We start from the raw sequence: 25876 nt of genomic DNA, 5'->3' as shown, positions 1-25876 counted from the left end.
CCTCACTCCTCCTCCTCCTCCTCTCCCTCCTCTCCTCCTGCCCTCACTCCTCACTCCTCCTCCTCCTCCTTCCCTCTGCCCTCACTCCTCCTCCTCCTCCTCCTCTTCCCTCTGCCCTCACTCCTCCTCCTCCTCCTTCCCTCTGCCCTCACTCCCGCTCCTCCTCCTTCCCTCTGCCCTCACTCCCGCTCCTCCTCCTTCCCTCTGCCCTCACTCCCGCTCCTCCTCCTTCCCTCTGCCCTCACTCCCGCTCCTCCTCCTTCCCTCTGCCCTCACTCCCGCTCCTCCTCCTTCCCTCTGCCCTCACTCCCGCTCCTCCTCCTTCCCTCTGCCCTCACTCCCGCTCCTCCTCCTTCCCTCTGCCCTCACTCCCGCTCCTCCTCCTTCCCTCTGCCCTCACTCCCGCTCCTCCTCATTTCCTCCACTGCCCTCACTCCCGCTCCTCCTCATTTCCTCCCACTGCCCTCACTCCCGCTCCTCCTCATTTCCTCCCACTGCCCTCACTCCCGCTCCTCCTCATTTCCTCCCACTGCCCTCACTCCCGCTCCTCCTCATTTCCTCCCACTGCCCTCACTCCCGCTCCTCCTCATTTCCTCCCACTGCCCTCACTCCCGCTCCTCCTCCTTCCCTCCCACTGCCCTCACTTCCGCTCCTCCTTCCCCTCACTTCCGCTCCTCCTCCTTCCCTCAGCCCTCACTCCTACTCCTCTTCCTCCTCCCCTCTGCCCTCACTCCTACTCCTCCTCCTCCCCCCTCTGCCCTCACTCCTACTCCTCCCCTCTGCCCTCACTCCTACTCCTCCTCATTTCCTCCCACTGCCCTCACTCCCGCTCCTCCTCCTGCCCTTCCACTGCACTCACTCCCGCTCCTCCTCCTGCCCTTCCACTGCCCTCACTCCCGCTCCTCCTCCTGCCCTTCCACTGCCCGCACTCCCGCTCCTCCTCCTGCCCTTCCACTGCCCTCACTCCCGCTCCTCCTCCTGCCCTCCCACTGCCCTCACTCCGGCTCCTCCTCCTGCCCTTCCACTGCCCTCACTCCCGCTCCTCCTCCTGCCCTTCCACTGCCCTCACTCCCGCTCCTCCTCCTGCCCTTCCACTGCCCTCACTCCCGCTCCTCCTCCTGCCCTTCCACTGCCCTCACTCCCGCTCCTCCTCCTGCCCTTCCACTGCCCTCACTCCCGCTCCTCCTCCTGCCCTTCCACTGCCCTCACTCCCGCTCCTCCTCCTGCCCTTCCACTGCCCTCACTCCCGCTCCTCCTCCTGCCCTTCCACTGCCCTCACTCCCGCTCCTCCTCCTGCCCTTCCACTGCCCTCACTCCCGCTCCTCCTCCTGCCCTCCCACTGCCCTCACTCCCGCTCCTCCTCCTGCCCTCCCACTGCCCTCACTCCCGCTCCTCCTCCTGCCCTCCCACTGCCCTCACTCCCGCTTCTCCTTCCCTCTGCCCATCAGCCAAACTGTAACCCTGATACTTACTGTAGGACAACTCATCTCCCGCTCTTTTCCGAGACTGGTCACCCCTGGAAACAGAAGAAAACATGGTTAGTCATCAATTCTGATTAACCCCTTAAGGACGGAGCCCATTTTCACCTCTAGGACGAAGCCCTTTTTTGCAAATCTGACCACTGTCACTTTAAACATTAATAACTCTGATGCTTTTAGTTATCATTCTGATTCAGAGATTTGTTTTTTCGTGACATATTCTACTTTAACATAGTGGTAAAATTTTATGGTAACTTGCATCCTTTTTTGGTGAAAAATTCCAAAATTTGATGAAAAAATTTAAAATTTTGCATTTTTCTAAATTTGAAGTTCTCTGCTTGTAAGGAAAATGGATATTCCAAATTTTTTTGGGGAATTCACATATACAATATGTCTACTTTGTGTTTGCATCATAAAATTGACAAGTTTTTACTTTTGGAAGACACCAGAGGGCTTCAAAGTTCAGCAGCAATTTTCCAATTTTTCACAAAATTTTCAAATTTTTCAGGGACCAGTTCAGGTTTGAAGTGGATTTGAAGGGTCTTCATATTAGAAATACCCCATAAATGACCCCAATTATAAAAACTGCACCCCCCAAAGAATTCAAAATGACATTCAGAAAATGGTTTAACCCTTTAGGTGTTTCACAGGAAAAGCAGCAGAGTGAAGGAGAAAATTCAAAATCTTCATTTTTTACACTCGCATGTTCTTGTAGACCCAATTTTAGAATTTTTACAAGGGGTAAAAGGAGAAGATGTATACTTATATTTGTAGCCCAATTTCTCTCGAGTAAGGACATACCTCATATGTCTATGTAAAGTGTTCGGCGGGCGCAGTAGAGGGCTCAGAAGGGAAGGAGCGACAAGGGAATTTTAGAGAGTAAGTTTTTCTGAAATGGTTTTTGGGGGGCATGTCGCATTTAGGAAGCCCCTATGGTGCCAGAACAGCAAAAAAACACACATGGCATACCATTTTGGAAACTAGACCCCTTGAGGAACATAGCAAGGAATAAAGTGAGCCTTAATACCCCACAGGTGTTTCACGACTTTTGCATATGTAAAAAAATTAAAAAAAAATTTCACTAAAATGTTGGTTTCCCCCCAAATTTCACATTTTTTAAAGGGTTAATAGCAGAAAAGGCCCCCCAAAATTTGTAACCCCATCTCTTCTGAGTATGGAGGTACCCCATAAGTGGACCTGAAGTGCACTGCGGGCGAACTACAATGCTCAGAAGAGAAGGCGTCATATTTGGCTTTTTGAGAGAAAATTTTGGTCGGGGGGCATGTCTCATTTAGGAAGCCCCTAAGGTGCCAGAACAGCAAAATAACCCCCACATGGCATACCATTTTGGAAACTAGACCCCTTGAGGAACGTAACAAGGGATACAGTGAGTATTTACCCCCCACTGGTGTCTGACAGATCTTTGGAACAGTGGGCTGTGCAAAATTTTTCATTTTCACGGACCACTGTTCCAAAGATCCGTCAGACACCTGTGGGGTGTAAATTATCACTGCACCCCTCATTACATTCCGTGAGGGGTGTAGTTTCCAAAATGGGGTCACATGTGGGTGTGTTTTTTTTTTTGCGTTTTTCAGAACCGCTGTAACAATCAGCCACCCCTGTGCAAATCACCTCAAATGTACATGGTGCACTCTCCCTTCTGGGCCTTGTTGTGCGCCCCCAGAGCACTTTGCCCCCACATATGGGGTATCTCCGTACTCGGGAGAAATTGCATTACAAATTTTGGGGGGCGTTTTTCCCTTTTACCTCTTGTGAAAATGAAAAGTATAGGGCAACACCAGCATGTTAGTGTAGAAATTATTTTTTTTACACTAACAGGCTGGTGTAGACCCCAACTGTTTCTTTTCACAAGGGGTAAAAGGAGAAAATACCCCCCAAAATCTGTAAGGCAATTTCTCCCGAGTACGGCGATACCCCATATGTGACCCTATTCTGTTGCCTTGAAATACGACAGGGCTCCAAAGTGAGAGCGCCATGCGCATTTGAGGATTGAATTAGGGACTTGCATAGGGGTAGACATAGGGGTATTCTATGCCAGTGATTCCCAAACAGGGTGCCTCCAGCTGTTGCTAAACTCCCAGCATGCTTGGACAGTCAATTGCTGTCCAGAAATGCTGGGAGTTTTTGTTTTGCAACAGCTGGAGGCTCCATCTTAGAAACACTGCCGTACAATCCGTTTTTCATTTTTATTGTGGAGGGGGGTGGTGGGGGGGCAGTGTACGTGTGTATGGTCATCAGTCCTGCCCCGATCCCTCTTATTCCGGGTCACCAGTGACCCGTATGACCCGGAATCGCGCAGATCGCAGGTCTGAATTGACCTGCGATTTGCGCGCAACGCGGTCATGGGCGGGGTCAACAGCAGTCATCCCGGCCCGATCACCGCTACCGGTGACGCGGCGCTCCCGGAACCCCGCAACGTACATGTACGTCGCTGCGCGCCAAGTGACTTCACGGCGCCGTACATGTACGTCGCTCGTCGTGAAGGGGTTAACCCCTTCCCGCTATTGGACGTATGCATACGTCCAGGCGAATTACACGTTCGCGCAAATGGACGTATGCATACGTCCAAGCGATCTCCTGCTCTGCCGCGGGCAGCGCAGGAGATCGCGGGTGGGACTCAGCTGTCAATCACAGCCGGAGTCCCACCGCAGCTGCCGGGGCCGCGATCGCGCCGGTCCCGGCAGCATTAACCCCATAGATGCCGTGATCAGTTTGATCATGGCATCTATGGTGTTTGCAGGGGGAGCGCTTTCCCCCTGCCCACTAACGGCAGCGCCGCGATAAAATAAGGGGGATCGGGGGTGTCCAAGACACCCTCGATCCCCCTTGAAGAGATAGGAGTGAGGTGGCAGGGTTGCCACCCCTCCTATCCCTGCTATTGATCGGCGGAGCGGCCGACCAATAGCAGACTGGGGGCGGGGGGGTTAAAGTTCGGTTCCCCGCGCTATGCCCGCCCATCGGTGTCCAGGCACAGCGGGGGGAACCGTGTAGTAGCGGCGGCGGCGATCACTTACCCGGCGGCGGCTGTGATCACGGCGGCGGTGGAGGTAAGTATGACGCCGCGTGTCCAGAGTCTGTTGCCTAGCAACATCTGCAGGGCGACAGTTTAGAGAGTGGTCTCTAAACTGTCGCCCTCCAGATGTTGCAAAACTACAACTCCCACCATGCCTTGACAGCTGTTTGCTGTGTTGGCATGCTGGGAGTTGTAGTTTTGCAAGATTTAGAGGGGTTCAAGCTAGAGATCACTGACAGTGGTCTCTAAACTGTAGCCCTCCAGATATTACAAAACTACAACTCCCAGCATGCCCAGACAGCAGTTTGCTGTCTTAGCATGCTGAGATTTGTAGTTTTGCAACATCTGGAGGGCCACAGTTTAGAGACCACTGTCAGTGATCTCCAGCCTGAACCCCTCTAAATCTTGCAAAACTACAACTCCCAGCATTCAGGAACAGCAAATGGCTGTCTTGGCATGCTGGGAGTTGTACTTGCGTGCATCCAGCTGTTGCATAACTACATCTCCCAGCATTCTCTTTGGCAATCAGTACATGCTGAGAGTTGTAGTTCTGCAACAGCTGGAGGCACACTGGTTGGGAAATACCGAGTTAGGTAATAGGTTCTATTACCTAACTCAGTATTTTCCAACCAGTGTGCCTCCAGCTGTTGCAAAACTACAACTCCCAGCATGCACGTTCTGTCAGTGCATGCTGGGAGTTGTAGTTCCCCCCCCCCCCTCCCATGTGAATGTACAGGTTACATTCACACTGGCGGCGGATTACAGTGAATTCCCTGCTTCAGGTTTGAGCTGCAGCAGCCGCAGCTCAAACTCCTAGCGGGAGACTCAGTGTAATCCGCCATGAGTGTGAATGTAACCTAAAAACACTACATTACACTAACATAAAATAAAGAGTAAAACACTACATATACACACGTACACTGCCCCCCCCCACCACCCCTTCCCCCCCCAATAAAAATGAAAAACGTATCCTACAGCAGTGTTTCCAAAACGGAGCCTCCAGCTGTTGCAAAACAAAAACTCCCAGCATTTCCGGACAGCCATTGACTGTCCAAGCATGCTGGGAGTTTAGCAACAGCTGGAGGCACCCTGTTTGAGAATCACTGGTGTAAAATACCCCTATGTCCACCCCTATGCAAATCCCTAATTTAGGCCTCAAATGCGCATGGCGCTCTCACTTTGGAGCCCTGTCGTATTTCAAGGCAACAGTTTAGGGCCACATATGGGGTATCGCCGTACTCAGGAGAAATTGTGTTACAAATTTTGGGGGGCTTTTTCTCCTTTTACCCCTTATGAAAAGGTAAAGTTGGGGTCTACACCAGCATGTTAGTGTAAAAAAACAAAACATTTTTGTACACTAACATACTGGTGTTGCCCCATACTTTAAAATTTCACAAGCGGTAAAAGAAAAAAAGCCTCCAAAATTTGTAACGCATTTTCTCCTGAGGATGGAGATACCCCATATGTGGGCGCAAAGTGTTCTGGGGACGCACAACAAGGCTCAGAAGGGAGAGTGCACCATGTAAATTTGAGGTCTAAATTGGTGATTTGCACAGGGGTGGCTGATTTTACAGCGGTTCTGACATAAGTGCAAAACAATAAATACCCACATGTGACCCCATTTTGGAAACTACACCCCTCACGGAATGTAATAAGGGGTACAGTGAGCATTTACGCCCCACAGGTGTCTGACAGATCTTTGAAACAGGGGTCTGTGAAAATGAAAAATAAAATTTTTAATTTACACAGCCCACTGTTCCAAAGATCCGTCAAATGCCAGTGGGGTGTAAATTCTCCCTGCACCCCTTATTACCTTCCGTGAGGGGTGTAGTTTTAAAAATGGGGTCACATGTGGGGGGTCCACTGTTCTGGCACCACGGGGGGCTTTGGAAATGCACATGGCCAAATTCTCTCTCCAAAAGCTCAATGATGCTGCTCCTCTTCTGAGCATTGTAGTTCGCCCCCAGTGCACTTCACGTCCACTTATTGGGTATTTCCATACTCAGAAGAGATGGGGTTACAAATTTTGGGGGGTATTTTCTGCTATTATCCCTTGTAAAAATGTAAAATTTGGGGGAAAACAAGCATTTTAGTGTAAAAAAAATTTTTTTTTTTTTACATATGCAAAAGTCGTGAAACACCTGTGGGGTATTAAGGTTCACTTTACCCCTTGTTACGTTCCCCAAGGGGTCTAGTTTCCAAAATGGTATGCCATGTGTTTTTTTTTCTGTCCTGGCACCATAGGTGCTTCCTAAATGCGGCATGCCCCCAAAGCAAAATTTGCTTCCAAAAAGCCAAATGTGACTCCTTCTCTTCTGAGACCTGTAGTGCGCCAGCAGAGCACTTTTCATCCCCATATTGGGTGTCTTCTGAATCGGGAGAAATTGGGCTTCAAATGTTGGGGGATATTTTCTGCTATTACCTTTTTTAAAAATGTAAAATTTTTGCTAAACCAAGCATTTTTGGTAAAAATTTTTAGATTTTTTTTACATATGCAAAAGTCGTGAAACACCTGTGGGGTATTAAGGTTCACTTTATCCCTTGTTACGTTCCTCAAGGAGTCTAGTTTCCAAAATGGTATGCCATGTGTTTTTTTTTGCTGTCCTGGCACCATAGGGGCTTCCTAAATGCGACATGCCCCCCGAGCAAAATTTGCTCTCAAAAAGCCAAATATGACTCCTCTTCTGAGCATTGTAGTTCGCCCGTAATGCACTTCAGGTCAACTTATGGGGTACCTCCATACTCAGAAGAGATGGGGTTACAAATTTTGGGGGGTATTTTCTGCTATTAACCCTTGCAAAAATGTGAAATTTGGGGGGAAACACATTTTAGTGAAAAATTATTATTTTTTTTTTTACATATGCAAAAGTCATGAAACACCTGTGGGGTATTAAGGCTCACTTAATTCCTTTTTACGTTCCTCAAGGGGTCTAGTTTCCAAAATGGTATGCCAGGTGTTTTTTTTTTGCTGTTCTGGCACCATAGGGGCTTCCTAAATGCAACATGCCCCCAAAAAAACATTTCAGAAAAACGTACTCTCCAAAATCCCCTTGTCGCTCCTTCGCTTCTGAGCCCTCTACTGCGCCCGCCGAACAATTTACATAGACATATGAGGTATGTGCTTACTCGAGAGAAATTGGGCTACAAATTCAAGTATAAATTTTATCCTTTTACCCCTTGTAAAAATTCAAAAATTGGGTCTACAAGAACATGCAAGTGTAAAAAATGAAGATTTTGAATTTTCTCCTTCACTTTGCTGCTTTTCCTGTGAAACACCTAAAGGGTTAAAACACTTACTGAATATCATTTTGAATACTTTGGGGGGTGCAGTTTTTGTAATGGGGTAATTTATGGGGTATTTCTAATATGAAGACCCTTCAAATCCACTTCAAACCTGAACTGGTCCATGAAAAATAGCGAGTTTGAAAGTTTTGTGAAAAATTGTAAAATTGCTGCTGAACTTTGAAGCCCTCTGGTGTTTTCCAAAAGTAAACACTTGTCAATTTTATGATGAAAATATAAAGTAGACATATTGTATATGTGAATCCAAAAAAAATAATATTTGGAATATCCATTTTCCTTACAAACAGAGAGCTTCAAAGTTAGAAAAATGCAAAATTTTCAATTTTTCCATCAAATTTTGGGATTTTTCACCAAGAAAGGATGCAAGTTACCACAAAAATTTACCACTATGTTAAAGTAGAATATGTCACGAAAAAACAATCTCGGAATCAGATTGATAAGTAAAAGCATTCCAGAGTTATTAATGTTTAAAGTGACAGTGGTCAGATGTGCAAAAAAGGGCTGCGTCCTAGAGGTGAAAATGGGCTGTGTCCTTAAGGGGTTAAAGGGGTACTCCGGCGAAAACCTTTTTTCTTATAAATCAACTGGTGACAGAAAGTTAAACAGATTTGTAAATTACTTCTATTAAAAAATCTTAATCCTTCCTGTACTTATTAGCTGCTGAATACTACAGAGGAAATTCTTTCCTTTTTGGAATTCTCTCTGATGACATCACGAGCACAGTTCTCTCTGCTGACGTTATTATAATAATAATAACACTTTATTTATTGTTGTCCTTAGTGGGATTTGAACCCAAGTCCCCAGCACTGTAAGGCAGCAGTGCTAACCACTGAGCCACCATGCTGCCCATAGCATACATCTGCTATGCACGGTTGCTAAAATGGACAGAGATGTCAGCAGAGAGCACTGTACTCGTGATGTCATCAGTGTTCCAAAAAGAAAGCAATTTCCTCTGTAGCATTCAGCAGCTAATAAGTACTGGAAGGATTAAGATTTTTTAATAGAAGTAATTTACAAATATGTTTAACTTTCTGGCACCAGTTGATTTAAAAGAAAAAAAGGTTTTCACCGGAGTACCCCTTTAAGGAGAACACAGTAGGGTCCGCACATTGCTGCTCATGGGAGGAGGGATATTATCTGTGCACACCATGCACCCATAGTATGTAGTCTCCTGGGAAACAAGTATGTGTGCTCCTGTGTGTGGCATAATACCGTGGCCATGGCACCAGCCACGTACACACAGAGGTCTCTCCTCTTACATCAACTCAGATTATACATTTTCAGAAACCAGCGCTCACTTCTGATGGAAACCATAAGAGAGGGAGGCAGCAGATGATCGCCCACCCTGGTCATGTGACTGGCAGGGATCTCATAAGGTCACCTGATCGCTGACCTGTTGAATCCATTCTGCATGAGGTCTTGCTGCAGCTTCTGATCCTGTGCGGCGTAGTCCTGCAGCTCCGATTCCATGGCCGGGGGCAAAATGTTGGGGATGAACTTGGAGAAAAGTGCTGGAGCGAGCTGGACCCATTCTGAAAGAGACAGATCTCAGGCAAAATGGCCAACAGACGGGGCGCAAATATTAATGACAACCCGACTCACCACCCAGAAGAGAGGGTGCACTGAGCACAACACACAGGAGGGTCACCATCTCTATAGTACTGGGGCCGGGGGTGGTACGGGGTATACCTGACCCACAACACACAGGAGGGTCACCATCTCTATAGTACTGGGGCCGGGGGTGGTACGGGGTATACCTGACCCACAACACACAGGAGGGTCCCCATCTCTATAGTACCGGGTATACCTGACCCACAACACACAGGAGGGTCCCCATCTCTATAGTACCGGGTATACCTGACCCACAACACACAGGAGGGTCCCCATCTCTATAGTACCGGGTATACCTGACCCACAACACACAGGAGGGTCCCCATCTCTATAGTACCGGGGCCGGGGGTGGTACGGGGTATACCTGACCCACAACACACAGGAGGGTCCCCATTTCTATAGTACCGGGGGTGATACGGGGTATACCTGACCCACAACACACAGTAGGGTCCCCATCTCTATAGTACCGGGGCCAGGGGTGGTACGGGGTATACCTGACCAACAACACACAGGAGGGTCCCCATCTCTATAGTACCGGGGCCGGGGGTGGCACGGGGTATACCTGACCAACAACACACAGGAGGGTCCCCATCTCTATAGTAGCGGGGCCGGGGGTGGTACGGGGTATACCTGACCAACAACACACAGGAGGGTCCCCATCCCTATAGTACCGGGTATACCTGACCCACAACACACAGGAGGGTCCCCAACCCTATAGTACCGGGGGTGGTACGGGGTATACCTGACCCACAACACACAGGAGGGTCCCCATCTCTATAGTACCAGGGTCGGGGTAGTACGGGGTATACCTGACCCATAACACACAGGAGGGTCCCCATCTCTATAGTAACGGGGCCGGGGTAGTACGGGGTATACCTGACCCACAACACACAGCAGTGTCCCCATCTCTATAGTGCCGGGGGTAGTACGGGGTATACCTGACCCACAACACACAGGAGGGTCCCCATCTCTATAGTAACGGGGCCGGGGGTGGTACGGGGTATACCTGACCCACAACACACAGCAGTGTCCCCATCTCTATAGTGCCGGGGGTAGTACGGGGTATACCTGACCCACAACACACAGGAGGGTCCCCATCTCTATACGGTGGTACGGGGTATACCTGGCCTCAGCGTGTACAGCCCCTTCACGATGCTCGCCATGGTCGAGGGAGTGATCTGGAACGGTGTAGACTGCGCCTCCAGTAACAAGGCTGGAAAAGAGAGACAGACAATGAGAACAGTCCTCTATAATATACTCATCCCCTACAATGGCAGGACAGACTAATGTCCAATAATGACACCTCGATGACCCGGGGCAGGACTAATGTCCAATAATGACACCTCGATGACCCGGGGCAGGACTAATGTCCAATAATGACACCTCGATGACCCGGGGCAGGACTGATGTCCAATAATGACACCTCGATGACCCGGGGCAGGACTAATGTCCAATAATGACACCTCGATGACCCGGGGCAGGACTGATGTCCAATAATGACACCTCGATGACCCGGGGCAGGACTAATGTCCAATAATGACACCTCGATGACCCGGGGCAGGACTAATGTCCAATAATGACACCTCGATGACCCGGGGCAGGACTGATGTCCAGTAATGACCCCTCAATGACCCGGGGCAGGACTGATGACCAGTAATGACCCCTCGATGACCCGGGGCAGGACTGATGTCCAGTAATGACCCCTCGATGACCCGGGTCAGGACTGATGTCCAGTAATGACCCCTCGATGACCCGGGGCAGGACTGATAATGACCCCTCGATGACCCGGGGCAGGACTGATGACCAGTAATGACCCCTCGATGACCCGGGGCAGGACTGATGACCAGTAATGACCCCTCGATGACCCGGGGCAGGACTGATGTCCAGTAATGACCCCTCGATGACCCGGGGCAGGACTGATGTCCAGTAATGACCCCTCGATGACCCGGGGCAGGACTGATGACCAGTAATGACCCCTCGATGACCCGGGGCAGGACTGATGTCCAGTAATGACCCTTCGATGACCCAGGGCAGGACTGATGACCAGTAATGACCCCTCGATGACCCAGGGCAGGACTGATGTCCAGTAATGACCCCTCGATGACCCGGGGCAGGACTGATGTCCAGTAATGACCCCTCGATGACCCGGGGCAGGACTGCTGACCAGTAATTACCCCTCGATGACCCGGGGCAGGACTGATGACCAGTAATGACCCCTCGATGACCCGGGGCAGGACTGCTGACCAGTAATGACCCCTCGATGACCCGGGGCAGGACTGCTGACCAGTAATGACCCCTCGATGACCCGGGGCAGGACTGCTGACCAGTAATGACCCCTCGATGACCCAGGGTAGGACTGAGGACCAGTAATGACCCCTAAATGACCCGGGGCAGGACTGATGTCCAGTAATGACCCCTTGATGACCCGGGGCAGGACTGCTGACCAGTAATGACCCCTCGATGACCCGGGGCAGGACTGCTGACCAGTAATGACCCCTCGATGACCCGGGGCAGGACTGCTGACCAGTAATGACCCCTCAATGACCCGGGGCAGGACTGATGACCAGTAATGACCCCTCAATGACCCGGGGCCGGAATGATGTCCAGTAATGACCCCTCGATGACCCGGGGCAGGACTGATGACCAGTAATGACCCCTCAATGACCCGGGGCCGGAATGATGTCCAGTAATGACCCCTCGATGACCCGGGCAGGACTGCTGACCAGTAATGACCCTATAGGGCTGTGTCCTGTATCCATACTCACGCATCAGGCTGTAGATGTGCTTCTCAGCCACGTGGTCAGTGAAGAGCTGGATGAGGTCGTCCTTCAGGTCTCTGTTCAGTTTGGTCTCTATATAAAACTTGTTCTGGAAAAATCAGAAAAAATAAAATGAAGCCAAAACATACAAAGGTACCAGGGGGCACAGCGGCCCTCACCATGGTGACCCCTCCATTATATGATGATCTGGTCTGTCACATGTCACGATAGCACTCACCATATAGATGAAGAGGGGGACGATGCTGTGCAGCGCCCCCATATACTGGCTCAGAGCAAGATTAAACTTCTCTATATAATGTTCAGGGGACGTCGCCTGCAACACATGGAGGAAAGAGTTAATATAAAAAATATAAGACGACCCCTAATAGTGAGAGTCATTGACCCCCAATAATACAGAGAACCAAAGAGATCAGCGGTGATTTCACTGAGAATACAGCCTATCCATCACTAGAGATCAGCGGTGACATCACTGAGAATACATCCTATCCATCACTAGAGATCAGCGGTGACATCACTGAGAATACAGCCTATCCATCACTAGAGATGAGCGGTGACATCACTGAGAATACAGCCTATCCATCACTAGAGATCAGCAGTGACATCACTGAGAATACAGCCTATCCATATACAAGAGATCAGCGGTGACATCACTGAGAATACAGCCTATCCATTCACTAGAGATCAGCGGTGAAATCACTGAGAATACAGCCTATCCATCACTAGAGATCAGCGGTGACATCACTGAGAATACAGTCTATCCATCACTAGAGATCAGCAGTGACATCACTGAGAATACAGCCTATCCATCACTAGAGATCAGCGGTGACATCACTGATAATACAGCCTATCCATCACTAGAGATCAGCGGTGACATCACTGAGAATACAGTCTATCCATCACTAGAGATCAGCAGTGACATCACTGAGAATACAGCCTATCCATCACTAGAGATCAGCGGTGACATCACTGATAATACAGCCTATCATCACTAGAGATCAGCGGTGACATCACTGTGAATACAGTCTATCCATCACTAGAGATCAGCGGTGACATCACTGAGAATACAGTCTATCCATCACTAGAGATCAGCAGTGACATCACTGAGAATACAGCCTATCCATCACTAGAGATCAGCGGTGACATCACTGAGAATACAGTCTATCCATCACTAGAGATCAGCGATGACATCACTGAGAACACAGCCTATCCATCACTAGAGATCAGCGGTGACATCACTGAGAATACATCCTATCCATTCACTAGAGATCAGCGGTGACATCACTGAGAATACAGCCTATCCATCACTAGAGATCAGCGATGACGTCACTGAGAATACAGTCTATCCATCACTAGAGATCAGCGGTGACATCACTGAGAATACAGTCTATCCATCACTAGAGATCAGCGGTGACATCACTGAGAATACAGTCTATCCATCACTAGAGATCAGCGGTGACATCACTGAGAATACATCCTATCCATCACTAGAGATCAGCGGTGACATCACTGAGAATACAGCCTATCCATCACTAGAGATCAGCGGTGACATCACTGAGAATACAGCCTATCCATTCATAGAGATCAGCGGTGACATCACTGAGAATACAGCCTATCCATTCACTAGAGATCAGCGGTGACATCACTGGGAATACAGCCTATCCATCACTAGAGATCAGCGGTGACATCACTGGGAATACAGCCTATCCATCACTAGAGATCAGCGGTGACATCACTGAGAATACAGCCTATCCATCACTAGAGATCAGCGGTGACATCACTGAGTATACAGCCTATCCATCACTAGAGATCAGCGGTGACATCACTGGGAATACAGTCTATCCATCACTAGAGATCAGCGGTGACATCACTGGGAATACAGCCTATCCATTCCCCAGAGATCAGCGGTGATATCCCCTGATGCTATAGATGGGACTTACCAGCAGCTCCAGGGACACCTTTTCCAGGTGACAGGTGACCTTACACATGAGGTCGCTGTACATCTGCTCGGAGTGTTGTTGACATACGCACTTGTACACACAGCTGTAAGAGATCAATAGACACATGTGAGGGGGGGAGCCTGTCTGCCTGCTCCGGGGGGTCCCCTGCCCCATCACATGACCTCACCTGTAGATCTGCTCATAGGAGATGGGTATATAGTCCCCCGGGCTCTGGGTCAGCAGCTGATCGATGGCGCTCTCCAGCTTTGGCCAATACGTGTTCTTATAGTCATCGACCGTGATCACATTCATCACTGGAGAGGAGAATATCACCACCAGGGGCAGCAGAGAGGTCAGTATACACAGGAATACAGTATAACACAAATACCTACCCATATACACATCACACACACTGATCACTATACACATCACTGGAGAGGAGAATATCACCACCAGGGGCAGCAGAGAGGTCAGTATACACAGGAACACTTATACCTATTATACCTACCCATGTACACAGATCACTATACACAGATCCCTATACACACTGATCACTATACACACACATCACTGGAGAGGAGAATATCACCACCAGGGGCAGCAGAGAGGTCAGTATACACAGGAACACTTATACCTATTATACCTACCCATGTACACAGATCACACACCGATCACTATACACAGATCACTATACACAGATCCCTATACACACTGATCACTATACACACATCACTTGAGAGGAGAATATCACCACCAGGGGCAGCAGAGAGGTCAGTATACACAGGAATACAGCATAACACTTATACCTACTGTCAGGCCCAAGGCCTGATTATGGAAACATACCTGTGTTTTATAATTGTATCTGTGTATAAACTAAGACCTGGGGGTGAGGGGTAATTCAGACAGTGTGTTTGTGTACTGCAGTCAATTGGGGCCTGTCTGCTGTTTTCCTCTTTTGAAGTCAAAGGCCCTTTGAAGCAGCAGGATGTAAGGGGTCTCTGGTCCCATATATGAGATAAGAGATGCCCCCACCTGGTGGGATCAGAGGGGAGGGGGTGGAAGGATGAAGTTTTTCCCCTCCAGATAGGACATTATAAGAACTGAGATACTGGTCAGGGGGATGAGCTGAGAAGACCATCCTGAGAACAGCTGGAGCCTCACTCTCATGGACGGCTATATCATCATGCTGTAAGAACTTCATCTTTTGTTTTCTGAACTTGTCTTGTAAACTCTTCTATATATTTTTGTACCTGTATGTCATTTGTTTCTGTATTTTTACATAGTCAGCACTGTGATACCTTTTATCAGATTAAATGTTTAATTAATCAGCTCTGGTCTTTGAAGGAGGCTCTGGTGAAACACGTTTATCAAAGGGTTAATTTGGTGACTTGCTGGGACTAGTAGTGGATACCCAGAGGTCTGGCGGCTTTAACCCTTGCACCATCACACTCTCTCTAGCGTCTCGGCTGGACCGATAGGGTGTGATCGTGACAACTGGTGGCAGCGTCGGGATATATTTAGAGATTTTTAGTGCTTGCTGGATTTTACCTGTAGGGAAATCTTAGAAACTAAGAAGAAATTGCAAATTCCAAAGACAGAGCTCAGTGCTGGTTTAAAAGACAAACAAAAAGACTGAAAGACAGTTCTGTCCTCCCCATCTCCCGTTTTACCTCCTCTGTCTCATCTCGGAAATATGGAGGAATATCGCAAGCAGTCAAAGCCTGCACTGGAGCTAATGTGCCAAGAAAAGGACATCCCTACTGCGGGAAAGGACAGGGAACAACTTATTGCTGATCTTGTGGAGTATGATGCCCGTGCAGAAGAGCTGAGTGACATGAGACAAAGTCCTACAGCTGGAACTGCCATCCAAGGACTGATATCTCCTGGGGAATACAACATTACTCCCCATCAGGACAGTACTCCACATGAGGCCTTGGACTCTTATATGCGGACTGCCTTACAACACCTTGGGAATGTGGATGCCAATATGAAACTCCAACTGCTTCTCCAGTACCAACCTGCAAAAAGAGAGGCCCAGGCACGAGCCGCAGAGAGAGAGAGAGAGAGAGAGAGAGAGAGAGAGAGGCCCAGGCACGAGCCGCAGAGAGAGAGAGAGAGAGAGAGGCCCAGGCACGAGCCGCAGAGAGAGAGAGAGAGAGAGAGAGAGAGAGAGAGAGGCCCAGGCACGAGCCGCAGAGAGAGAGAGAGAGAGGCCCAGGCACGAGCTGCAGAGAGAGAGAGAGAGAGGCCCAGGCACGAGCCGCAGAGAGAGAGAGAGAGAGAGAGAGAGAGAGGCCCAGGCACGAGCCGCAGAGAGAGAGAGAGAGAGAGAGAGAGAGAGAGAGAGAGAGAGAGAGGCCCAGGCACGAGCCGCAGAGAGAGAGAGAGAGGCCCAGGCACGAGCCGCAGAGAGAGAGAGAGAGAGAGAGAGAGAGAGGCCCAGGCACGAGCCGCAGAGAGAGAGAGAGAGAGAGGCCCAGGCACGAGCCGCAGAGAGAGAGAGAGAGAGAGAGGCCCAGGCACAAGCCGCAGAGAGAGAGAGAGAGAGAGAGAGAGGCCCAGGCACGAGCCGCAGAGAGAGAGAGAGAGAGAGAGAGAGAGAGGCCCAGGCACGAGCCGGAGAGAGAGAGAGAGAGAGGCCCAGGCACGAGCCGCAGAGAGAGAGAGGCCCAGGCACGAGCCGCAGAGAGAGAGAGAGGCCCAGGCACGAGCCGCAGAGAGAGAGGCCCAGGCACAAGCCGCAGAGAGAGAGGCCCAGGCACGAGCCGCAGAAAGAGAGGCCCAGGCACAAGCCGCAGAGAGAGAGGCGGCAGAAAGAGGCCCAGCGAAGGCATGAACTGGAGGTTCTGAGGCTGAGAGGGGATGCTTCATCCGCACGGAGTGATGTGCAGGATCAAGGAGACCACAAACCTCGCTTGGAACATTTCCCCATGTTGGAGAAAGATGGTGATCTGGATGTGTTCCTGAGGGGATTTGGAAAGGTTTGCCGGCAGTTCCATCTACCTAAGGAACAGTGGGGACGATATCTAACCCCACGGTTGCGAGGGAAAGCTCTGGATGTGCTTGCTTCTCTTTCCTCTGAGAGTGACCTATGAGGCAATAAAATCTGCCCTGCTAAAAAAGTTTTTATCTGACTCCAGAGACTTATCGGAAAAAGTTTAGGACTTAGCAACAAAGTGACACAGAAAGCTGCACTCAGCATGCAGGTCAGCTAAGGACTGCATTCAGGCAATGGACTGGGGGCCTACCAGTCACTACCTATGAGGCCCTGGAGGACTTGATGGTCCTGGATCAGTTTCTCCAAACACGGAGCTTTGAAGCCAGAGAGTGGATATTGGACCGCAAGCCCAAGACTGCAACGGAACCAGCCGAACTTGGAGATGACTTTGCCAACAACCGGGCGCCAGCAGCAAAGCGTGGATCTGCACAAGCTGGAGCGAGTACCTGGAGGGGAGCCACACACCCACAGAGCATCACCAGGTCAGCCGGGAAATTCTTGCCATCATTCCCAAAAGCAACAGGAGCCACATTGGGTCAGGGGGACACCCGCCGATGTTACAGATGCAACAATGTTGGGCACCTGAGTGCCAATTAGCCCAACATAAAGAATTCTCCACCAGTAGCTGGAGGACACACAGCCGTTCTTCTGGTGTCCGGAGCGGTGGAAAAAAGAGCGGATAACCTGCAGAGTATAACTGTGGGTGACCGTGGGTTTGCGAGATTCTGGAGCCTCCTTTACCTTAGTGCGGCCTGAAGTGGTACAGAGGACATCATCCCTGGAAGAACCATGGCTTTAAAAGGAATTGGAGGTGTGCGGCCTGTTGTGCCCATGGCCCGTGTGTACCTGGATTGGGGTACAGGCAAAGGTTTGCGGGAGGTGGGGGTCTATGAAGACATCCCTGTTAATGTTCTGCTGGGGAATGATTTGGGTCGGATGCTCTGTCATTATGCTCCAGAGGACACTACCTGCACACCGGATGGGCTAGGAGAGAGCCCTGTTCATTCTGAGGTACTGTGCGAGACTTTGGGAGACACTGCGAGATGTGGTAACTGGGAGGGGGTGCAGGGGATTGATAATTGTTTACCTGTGACTGAACCAGTAATGTTTTCCAAAAGTGGAATGGGGTGTATTGTGAAATGTGACGACAATGCATCGCCAATGCCAAAACCTAGTGGAGATGGGCTAGGGGGAGGGGTTGGTGTGCCCCTGGTGACAGGTAAGGATGAGGGATCAGCAGTGAGTGATATGTCCCAATCCTGTGAGCCTAAGGAGGAGGAGGAGGAGGGAAGGAGTGATAGCCCTGTGTATGATGCCTGTATAGTTATGTCTGGAACTGAGGGGGAGGAAGGTAAACCCCAGGAAGGCATACCAATAATGGCAGTGGTAACGCGTCAGCAGCATGCCAGGGCTGCAGCTTTAAAAGGAAGGGAGGATGGCGATGCAAGGGGCAAGTTGTGTGACTTGAAAGCCCCAGCAGAGGAAGGTGGAGATGCTAGCTCGCCTGGGGGAAATGTGCTCCCTAATACCACGAGATGGGGGGAGGAAAATTAGCAAAATTAGAAAATTAGCTGAGCATACAGGTGTTGACACAAATGGGCATCGGGTATATTGGGAAAATGATATATTGTACTGGGAGTCCCTTTCCAAAGGCATGCTAGGGGCCCAGGAGAGAGAGAGGCCGTTAGTGGTTCCTAGGCCGTACAGGAAAGAGCTGATGAGGTTGGCAAATGAGACCCCCCTGGCAGGACATTTGGGAGTGGCCAAGACAAAGTCCAGGTTGGCACACAATTTCTACTGGCCAGGTATGGGTACTGCTGTTGCCAATTATTGTAGATCTTGTCGTGTCTGCCAAAGGGTGAGTAAGTCTGGGGATGTTACTCGTGTTCCCCTAGTTCCCCTACCAGTCATATCTGTACCTTTGAACGAGTGGCAGTGGATATTGTGGGACCTCCAGCTATACCCAGCAGGACACGGAAACTATTCTCACTGTTGTAGATTATGCAGCCAGGTCCCCTGAAGCTGTTGCCTTATCCTCCGTCCAGGCAGATAAAATGGCAGATGATCAGTATATTCTGCAGGGTGGGGTTCCCAAAAGAAATGCTCACTGATCAGGGCCCCCAGTTCATGTCCATCTCATGCAAAGTGTCTGTAAGAAGGTGAATGTACAGCACTTGGTAGCCCATACCACCTGGTGGAGTATGTTCTGAGATTCAGGGACAGGATGCCGGCACTGACCGGGCTGGTACAGGACAACCTCACAGCAGCACAGTCCAGGCAGAAGTACTGGTACAATCACAATGCAAGGGACCGGGTCTATGAAGTGGGACAGAAGGTAATGGTTCTGAACCCCATCAGGCAGAATAAGTTGCAGGCTGCCTGGGAGGGTCCCTTCCCCATTCTGCAGCGCCTAGAACCCACCACATATGTAGTTGCCCTTGATGAGAAAGGTCCGAGAAAGAGACAGAGACAGTACCACATTAACATGGCATACTATGACCATGAGAAGGTGGTACTCAGTGTATGCAGTGCACCAGAGGAAGGGTACTCAGTGTATGCAGTGCATCAGAGGAAGGGTACTCAGTGTATGCAGTGAACCAGAGGAAGGGTACTCAGTGTATGCAGTGAACCAGAGGAAGGGTACTCAGTGTATGCAGTGCACCAGAGTAAGGGTACTCAGTGTATGCAGTGCACCAGAGGAAGGGTACTCAGTGTATGCAGTGAACCAGAGGAAGGGTACTCAGTGTATGCAGTGCACCAGAGGAAGGGTACTCAGTGTATGCAGTGCACCAGAGGAAGGGTACTCAGTGTATGCAGTGAACCAGAGGAAGGGTACTCAGTGTATGCAGTGCACCAGAGGAAGGGTACTCAGTGTATGCAGTGCACCAGAGGAAGGGTACTCAGTGTATGCAGTGCACCAGAGGAAGGGTACTCAGTGTATGCAGTGCATCAGAGGAAGGGTACTCAGTGTATGCAGTGAACCAGAGGAAGGGTACTCAGTGTATGCAGTGAACCAGAGGAAGGGTACTCAGTGTATGCAGTGCACCAGAGTAAGGGTACTCAGTGTATGCAGTGCACCAGAGGAAGGGTACTCAGTGTATGCAGTGAACCAGAGGAAGGGTACTCAGTGTATGCAGTGCACCAGAGGAAGGGTACTCAGTGTATGCAGTGCACCAGAGGAAGGGTACTCAGTGTATGCAGTGCACCAGAGGAAGGGTACTCAGTGTATGCAGTGCACCAGAGGAAGGGTACTCAGTGTATGTAGTGCACCAGAGGAAGAGTACTCAGTGTATGTAGTGCACCAGAGGAAGAGTACTCAGTGTATGCAGTGCACCAGAGGAAGGGTACTCAGTGTATGCAGTGCACCAGAGGAAGGGTACTCAGTGTATGCAGTGCACCAGAGGAAGGGTACTCAGTGTATGCAGTGCACCAGAGGAAGGGTACTCAGTGTATGCAGTGCACCAGAGGAAGGGTACTCAGTGTATGTAGTGCACCAGAGGAAGAGTACTCAGTGTATGCAGTGCACCAGAGGAAGGGTATTCAGTGTATGCAGTGCACCAGAGGAAGGGTACTCAGTGTATGCAGTGCACCAGAGGAAGGGTACTCAGTGTATGTAGTGCACCAGAGGAAGGGTACTCAGTGTATGCAGTGCACCAGAGGAAGGGTACTCAGTGTATGTAGTGCACCAGAGGAAGGGTACTCAGTGTATGTAGTGCACCAGAGGAAGGGTATTCAGTGTATGCAGTGCACCAGAGGAAGGGTACTCAGTGTATGCAGTGCACCAGAGGAAGAGTACTCAGTGTATGTAGTGCACCAGAGGAAGGGTACTCAGTGTATGCAGTGCACCAGAGGAAGGGTACTCAGTGTATGTAGTGCACCAGAGGAAGAGTACTCAGTGTATGCAGTGCACCAGAGGAAGGGTACTCAGTGTATGCAGTGCACCAGAGGAAGGGTACTCAGTGTATGCAGTGCACCAGAGGAAGGGTACTCAGTGTATGTAGTGCACCAGAGGAAGAGTACTCAGTGTATGCAGTGCACCAGAGGAAGGGTACTCAGTGTATGTAGTGCACCAGAGGAAGGGTACTCAGTGTATGCAGTGCACCAGAGGAAGGGTACTCAGTGTATGCAGTGCACCAGAGGAAGGGTACTCAGTGTATGCAGTGCACCAGAGGAAGGGTACTCAGTGTATGTAGTGCACCAGAGGAAGAGTACTCAGTGTATGCAGTGCACCAGAGGAAGGGTACTCAGTGTATGCAGTGCACCAGAGGAAGGGTACTCCGTGTATGCAGTGCACCAGAGGAAGAGTACTCAGTGTATGCAGTGCACCAGAGGAAGGGTACTCAGTGTATGCAGTGCACCAGAGGAAGGGTACTCAGTGTATGTAGTGCACCAGAGGAAGGGTACTCAGTGTATGTAGTGCACCAGAGGAAGGGTACTCAGTGTATGCAGTGCACCAGAGGAAGGGTACTCAGTGTATGCAGTGCACCAGAGGAAGGGTACTCAGTGTATGTAGTGCACCAGAGGAAGAGTACTCAGTGTATGTAGTGCACCAGAGGAAGGGCTGGGTAGTGATCCCCTACTGGACCTAGTGGAGGAAGAGGCAGGGATCCCTTCAGGATGTGGAGATCAATCCACAGCTCTCAGAGGAAAGTAGGAGGCAGCTTAATCAGGTACTAGGCCCCTTCAGCGCCATCTTTACTGGGAATGCATCAAGAAGAGAAACAGATGGTTAATGGAGACCGCTCTATCAGCCTGGAGCGGCCAGATCTCCCTGTCTCCATCTTAAGGGGGAGGTGTCAGGCCCAAGGCCTGATTATGGAAACATACCTGTGTTTTATAATTGTATCTGAGTATAAACTAAGACCTGGGGGTGAGGGGTCAGACAGTGTGTTTGTGTACTGCAGTCAATCGGGGCCTGTCTGCTGTTTTCCTCTTTTGAAGTCAAAGGCCCTTTGAAGCAGCAGGATGTAAGGGGTCTCTGGTCCCATATATGAGATAAGAGATGTCCCCACCTGGTGGGATCAGAGGGGAGGGGGGGGGGGGGTGGAAGGATGAGGGTTTTCCCCTCCAGATAGGACATTATAAGAACTGAGATACTGGTCAGGGGGATGAGCTGAGAAGACAATCCTGAGAACAGCTGGAGCCTCACTCTCATGGATGGCTATATCATCATGCTGTAAGAACTGCATCTTTTGTTTTCTGAACTTGTCTTGCTAAACTCTTTAATATATTGTTATACCTGTATGTCATTTGTTTCTGTATTTATATATATATAGCACTGTGATACCTTTTATATATTGTTATACCTGTATGTCATTTGTTCCTGTATTATATATATATATAGCACTGTGATACCTTTTATATATTGTTATACCTGTATGTCATTTGTTTCTGTATTTTTATATAGTCAGCACTGTGATACCTTTTATATATTGTTATACCTGTATGTCATTTGTTCCTGTATTTTTATATAGTCAGCACTGTGATACCTTTTATCAGATTAAATGTTTAATTAATCAGCTCTGGTCTTTGATCTCTAAATATATGAGCTCACCTTTCTGAAGGCAGCTCGGGTGAAACACGTTTATCTAAGGGTTAATTTGGTGACTTGCTGGGACTAGTAGTGGATACCCAGAGGTCTGGCGGCTTTAACCCTTGCACCATCACACTCTCTCTAGCGTCTTAGCTGGACCGATGGGGTGTGATCGCGACACCTACCCATATACACATCACTACGCGCCGCCACCGATCACTACACACCAGGGATGTAAGAAAAAAAACCGATTTGCGCGATTATCGTGATTTTTCATTTGGCGATACTGAATCGATTCAAAATATTTTTGAATCAATCCTTTTAGGGATGTGGAATTTGTATCTCCTGACGCCCAGAACAGCATCTCCCCGGCGTCAGGAGATACAAATTCCACATTTGTGGTGCAGGGCAGGTGAATTTTTCCGGCTCGTGCAAGCAGGGCCGGATCTGACGCGGCGTCGCTCTGGATGTATGGAGCGGCTCCCGACTCCTGCCCGCTCCGTACTCCGTGGCCCCCGGATGATTTCAGTAGCCGGGGCTGCCGCTAATATCCAGCATACGGCGCTCAGAGGGGTGTATGGAGCGGGCTCTCGACTCCTGCCCGCTCCGTACTCTGTAGCCCCCAGCTGTTCTCAGTAGCCGGGGGCCGCCGCTAATATTCAGCATGCGGTGATCGCCGCGGGTGGCTAACAGCTGACAGCGACATCTAAAGGGATCGCCACACACTGGCATCGCTACACACTGATCCCATACACACATCGCTACACACTGATCCCATACACACTGATCGCCACACACTGATCCCATACACATCCCATACACACATCGCTACACACTGATCCCATACACATCCCATACACACATCGCTACACCCTGATCACCACACTGATCCCATACACACCTCACTACACACTGATCACCACACTGATCCCATACACACATCGCTACACACTGATCCCATACACATCCCATACACACATCACTACACCCTGATCACCACACTGATCCCATACACACCTCACTACACACTGATCACCACACTGATCCCATACACACATCGCTACACACTGATCCCATACACATCCCATACACACATCACTACACCCTGATCACCACACTGATCCCATACACACATCACTACACACTGATCCCATACACACATCACTACACCCTGATCACCACACTGATCCCATACACACATCACTACACACTGATCCCATACACACATCACTACACACTGATCACCACACTGATCCCATACACACATCCCATACACACATCACTACACACTGATCCCATACACACATCACTACACACTGATCCCATACACACATCACTACACACTGATCCCATACACACATCACTACACACTGATCCCATACACACATCACTACACCCTGATCACCACACTGATCCCATACACACATCACTACACACTGATCCCATACACACATCACTACACCCTGATCACCACACTGATCCCATACACACATCACTACACACTGATCCCATACACACCACTACACACTGATCCCATACACACATCACTACACACTGATCACCACACTGATCCCATACACACATCCCATACACACATCACTACACACTGATCCCATACACACATCACTACACACTGATCCCATACACACATCACTACACACTGATCCCATACACACATCACTACACACTGATCCCATACACACATCACTACACACTGATCCCATACACACATCACTACACACTGATCACCACACTGATCCCATACACACATCACTACACACTGATCACCACACTGATCCCATACACACATCACTACACACTGATCCCATACACACTGATCACCACACTGATCCCATACACACCACTACACACTGATCACCACACTGATCCCATACACACCACTACACACTGATCACCACACTGATCCCATACACACTGATCACCACACACATCCCATACACACTGATCACCACACACATCACTACACACTGATCACCACACACATCACTACACACTGATCACCACACTGATCACTACACACTGATCACCACACTGATCACTACACACTGATCACCACACTGATCACTACACACTGATCACCACACTGATCACTACACACTGATCACCACACTGATCACTACACACTGATCACCACACTGATCACCACACTGATCACCACACTGATCACCACACACATCACTACACACTGATCCCATACACACATCACTACACACTGATCCCATACACACATCACTACACACTGATCCCATACACACATCACTACACACTGATCCCATACACACATCACTACACACTGATCCCATACACACATCACTACACACTGATCCCATACACACATCACTACACACTGATCCCATACACACATCACTACACACTGATCCCATACACACATCACTACACACTGATCCCATACACACATCACTACACACTGATCCCATACACACATCACTACACACTGATCCCATACACACATCACTACACACTGATCCCATACACACATCACTACACACTGATCCCATACACACATCACTACACACTGATCCCATACACACATCACTACACACTGATCCCATACACACATCACTACACACTGATCCCATACACACATCACTACACACTGATCCCATACACACATCACTACACACTGATCCCATACACACATCACTACACACTGATCCCATACACACATCACTACACACTGATCCCATACACACATCACTACACACTGATCCCATACACACATCACTACACACTGATCCCATACACACATCACTACACACTGATCCCATACACACATCACTACACACTGATCCCATACACACATCACTACACACTGATCACCACACACATCCCATACACTCTGATCACTACACACATCACTTCACACACTGATCCCTTCACACACTGATCACTATACACACCGATCACTATACACATGACACTCACGGAACTTGGAGGCGCTGGAGCTGATCCCGGGGAGGCCTCCTCCTCCTCCGCTGCCCTTAGCAGCCCCGTCCCGTCCTCTCCTGCAGAGCTCCGGGACCGGGGGGCAGTCAGGCCGCAGCTGCCAGTGATTGTGGTTGGGATCCTCCTCCTCCATGTATCCGGCTCCCTCCGACCATCCTCGGCCCGGCAGCGTACACTTCCGGTTCGGCCGCACTGCACGCCGGGAGTCGTAGTT

The 25876-nt window shown here is 49.7% G+C and overlaps 1 protein-coding gene across 1 annotated transcript in view; it reads right to left on the bottom strand.

Moving 5' to 3' along the window:
- Positions 1-25876, bottom strand: part of CACUL1 (CDK2 associated cullin domain 1) — a 27742-nt gene extending 1866 nt beyond the window's left edge. The window contains exons 1-8 of the mRNA XM_056529336.1: positions 25642-25876; positions 14331-14457; positions 14144-14246; positions 12424-12519; positions 12192-12294; positions 10550-10639; positions 9209-9347; positions 1473-1516 (exon numbers count right to left, since the gene is read on the bottom strand). Coding sequence (XP_056385311.1) covers positions 1473-1516; positions 9209-9347; positions 10550-10639; positions 12192-12294; positions 12424-12519; positions 14144-14246; positions 14331-14457; positions 25642-25795 — 856 coding nt within the window. The 5' untranslated portion in view covers positions 25796-25876. The remainder of the gene's footprint in view (positions 1-1472; positions 1517-9208; positions 9348-10549; positions 10640-12191; positions 12295-12423; positions 12520-14143; positions 14247-14330; positions 14458-25641) is intronic.

Source organism: Hyla sarda, chromosome 7, assembly GCF_029499605.1.
Source record: "Hyla sarda isolate aHylSar1 chromosome 7, aHylSar1.hap1, whole genome shotgun sequence".
NCBI lineage: Eukaryota > Metazoa > Chordata > Amphibia > Anura > Hylidae > Hyla > Hyla sarda.
Note: the sequence above shows the minus strand (reverse complement) of the source record. Positions and strands in the feature narration are given on the sequence as shown.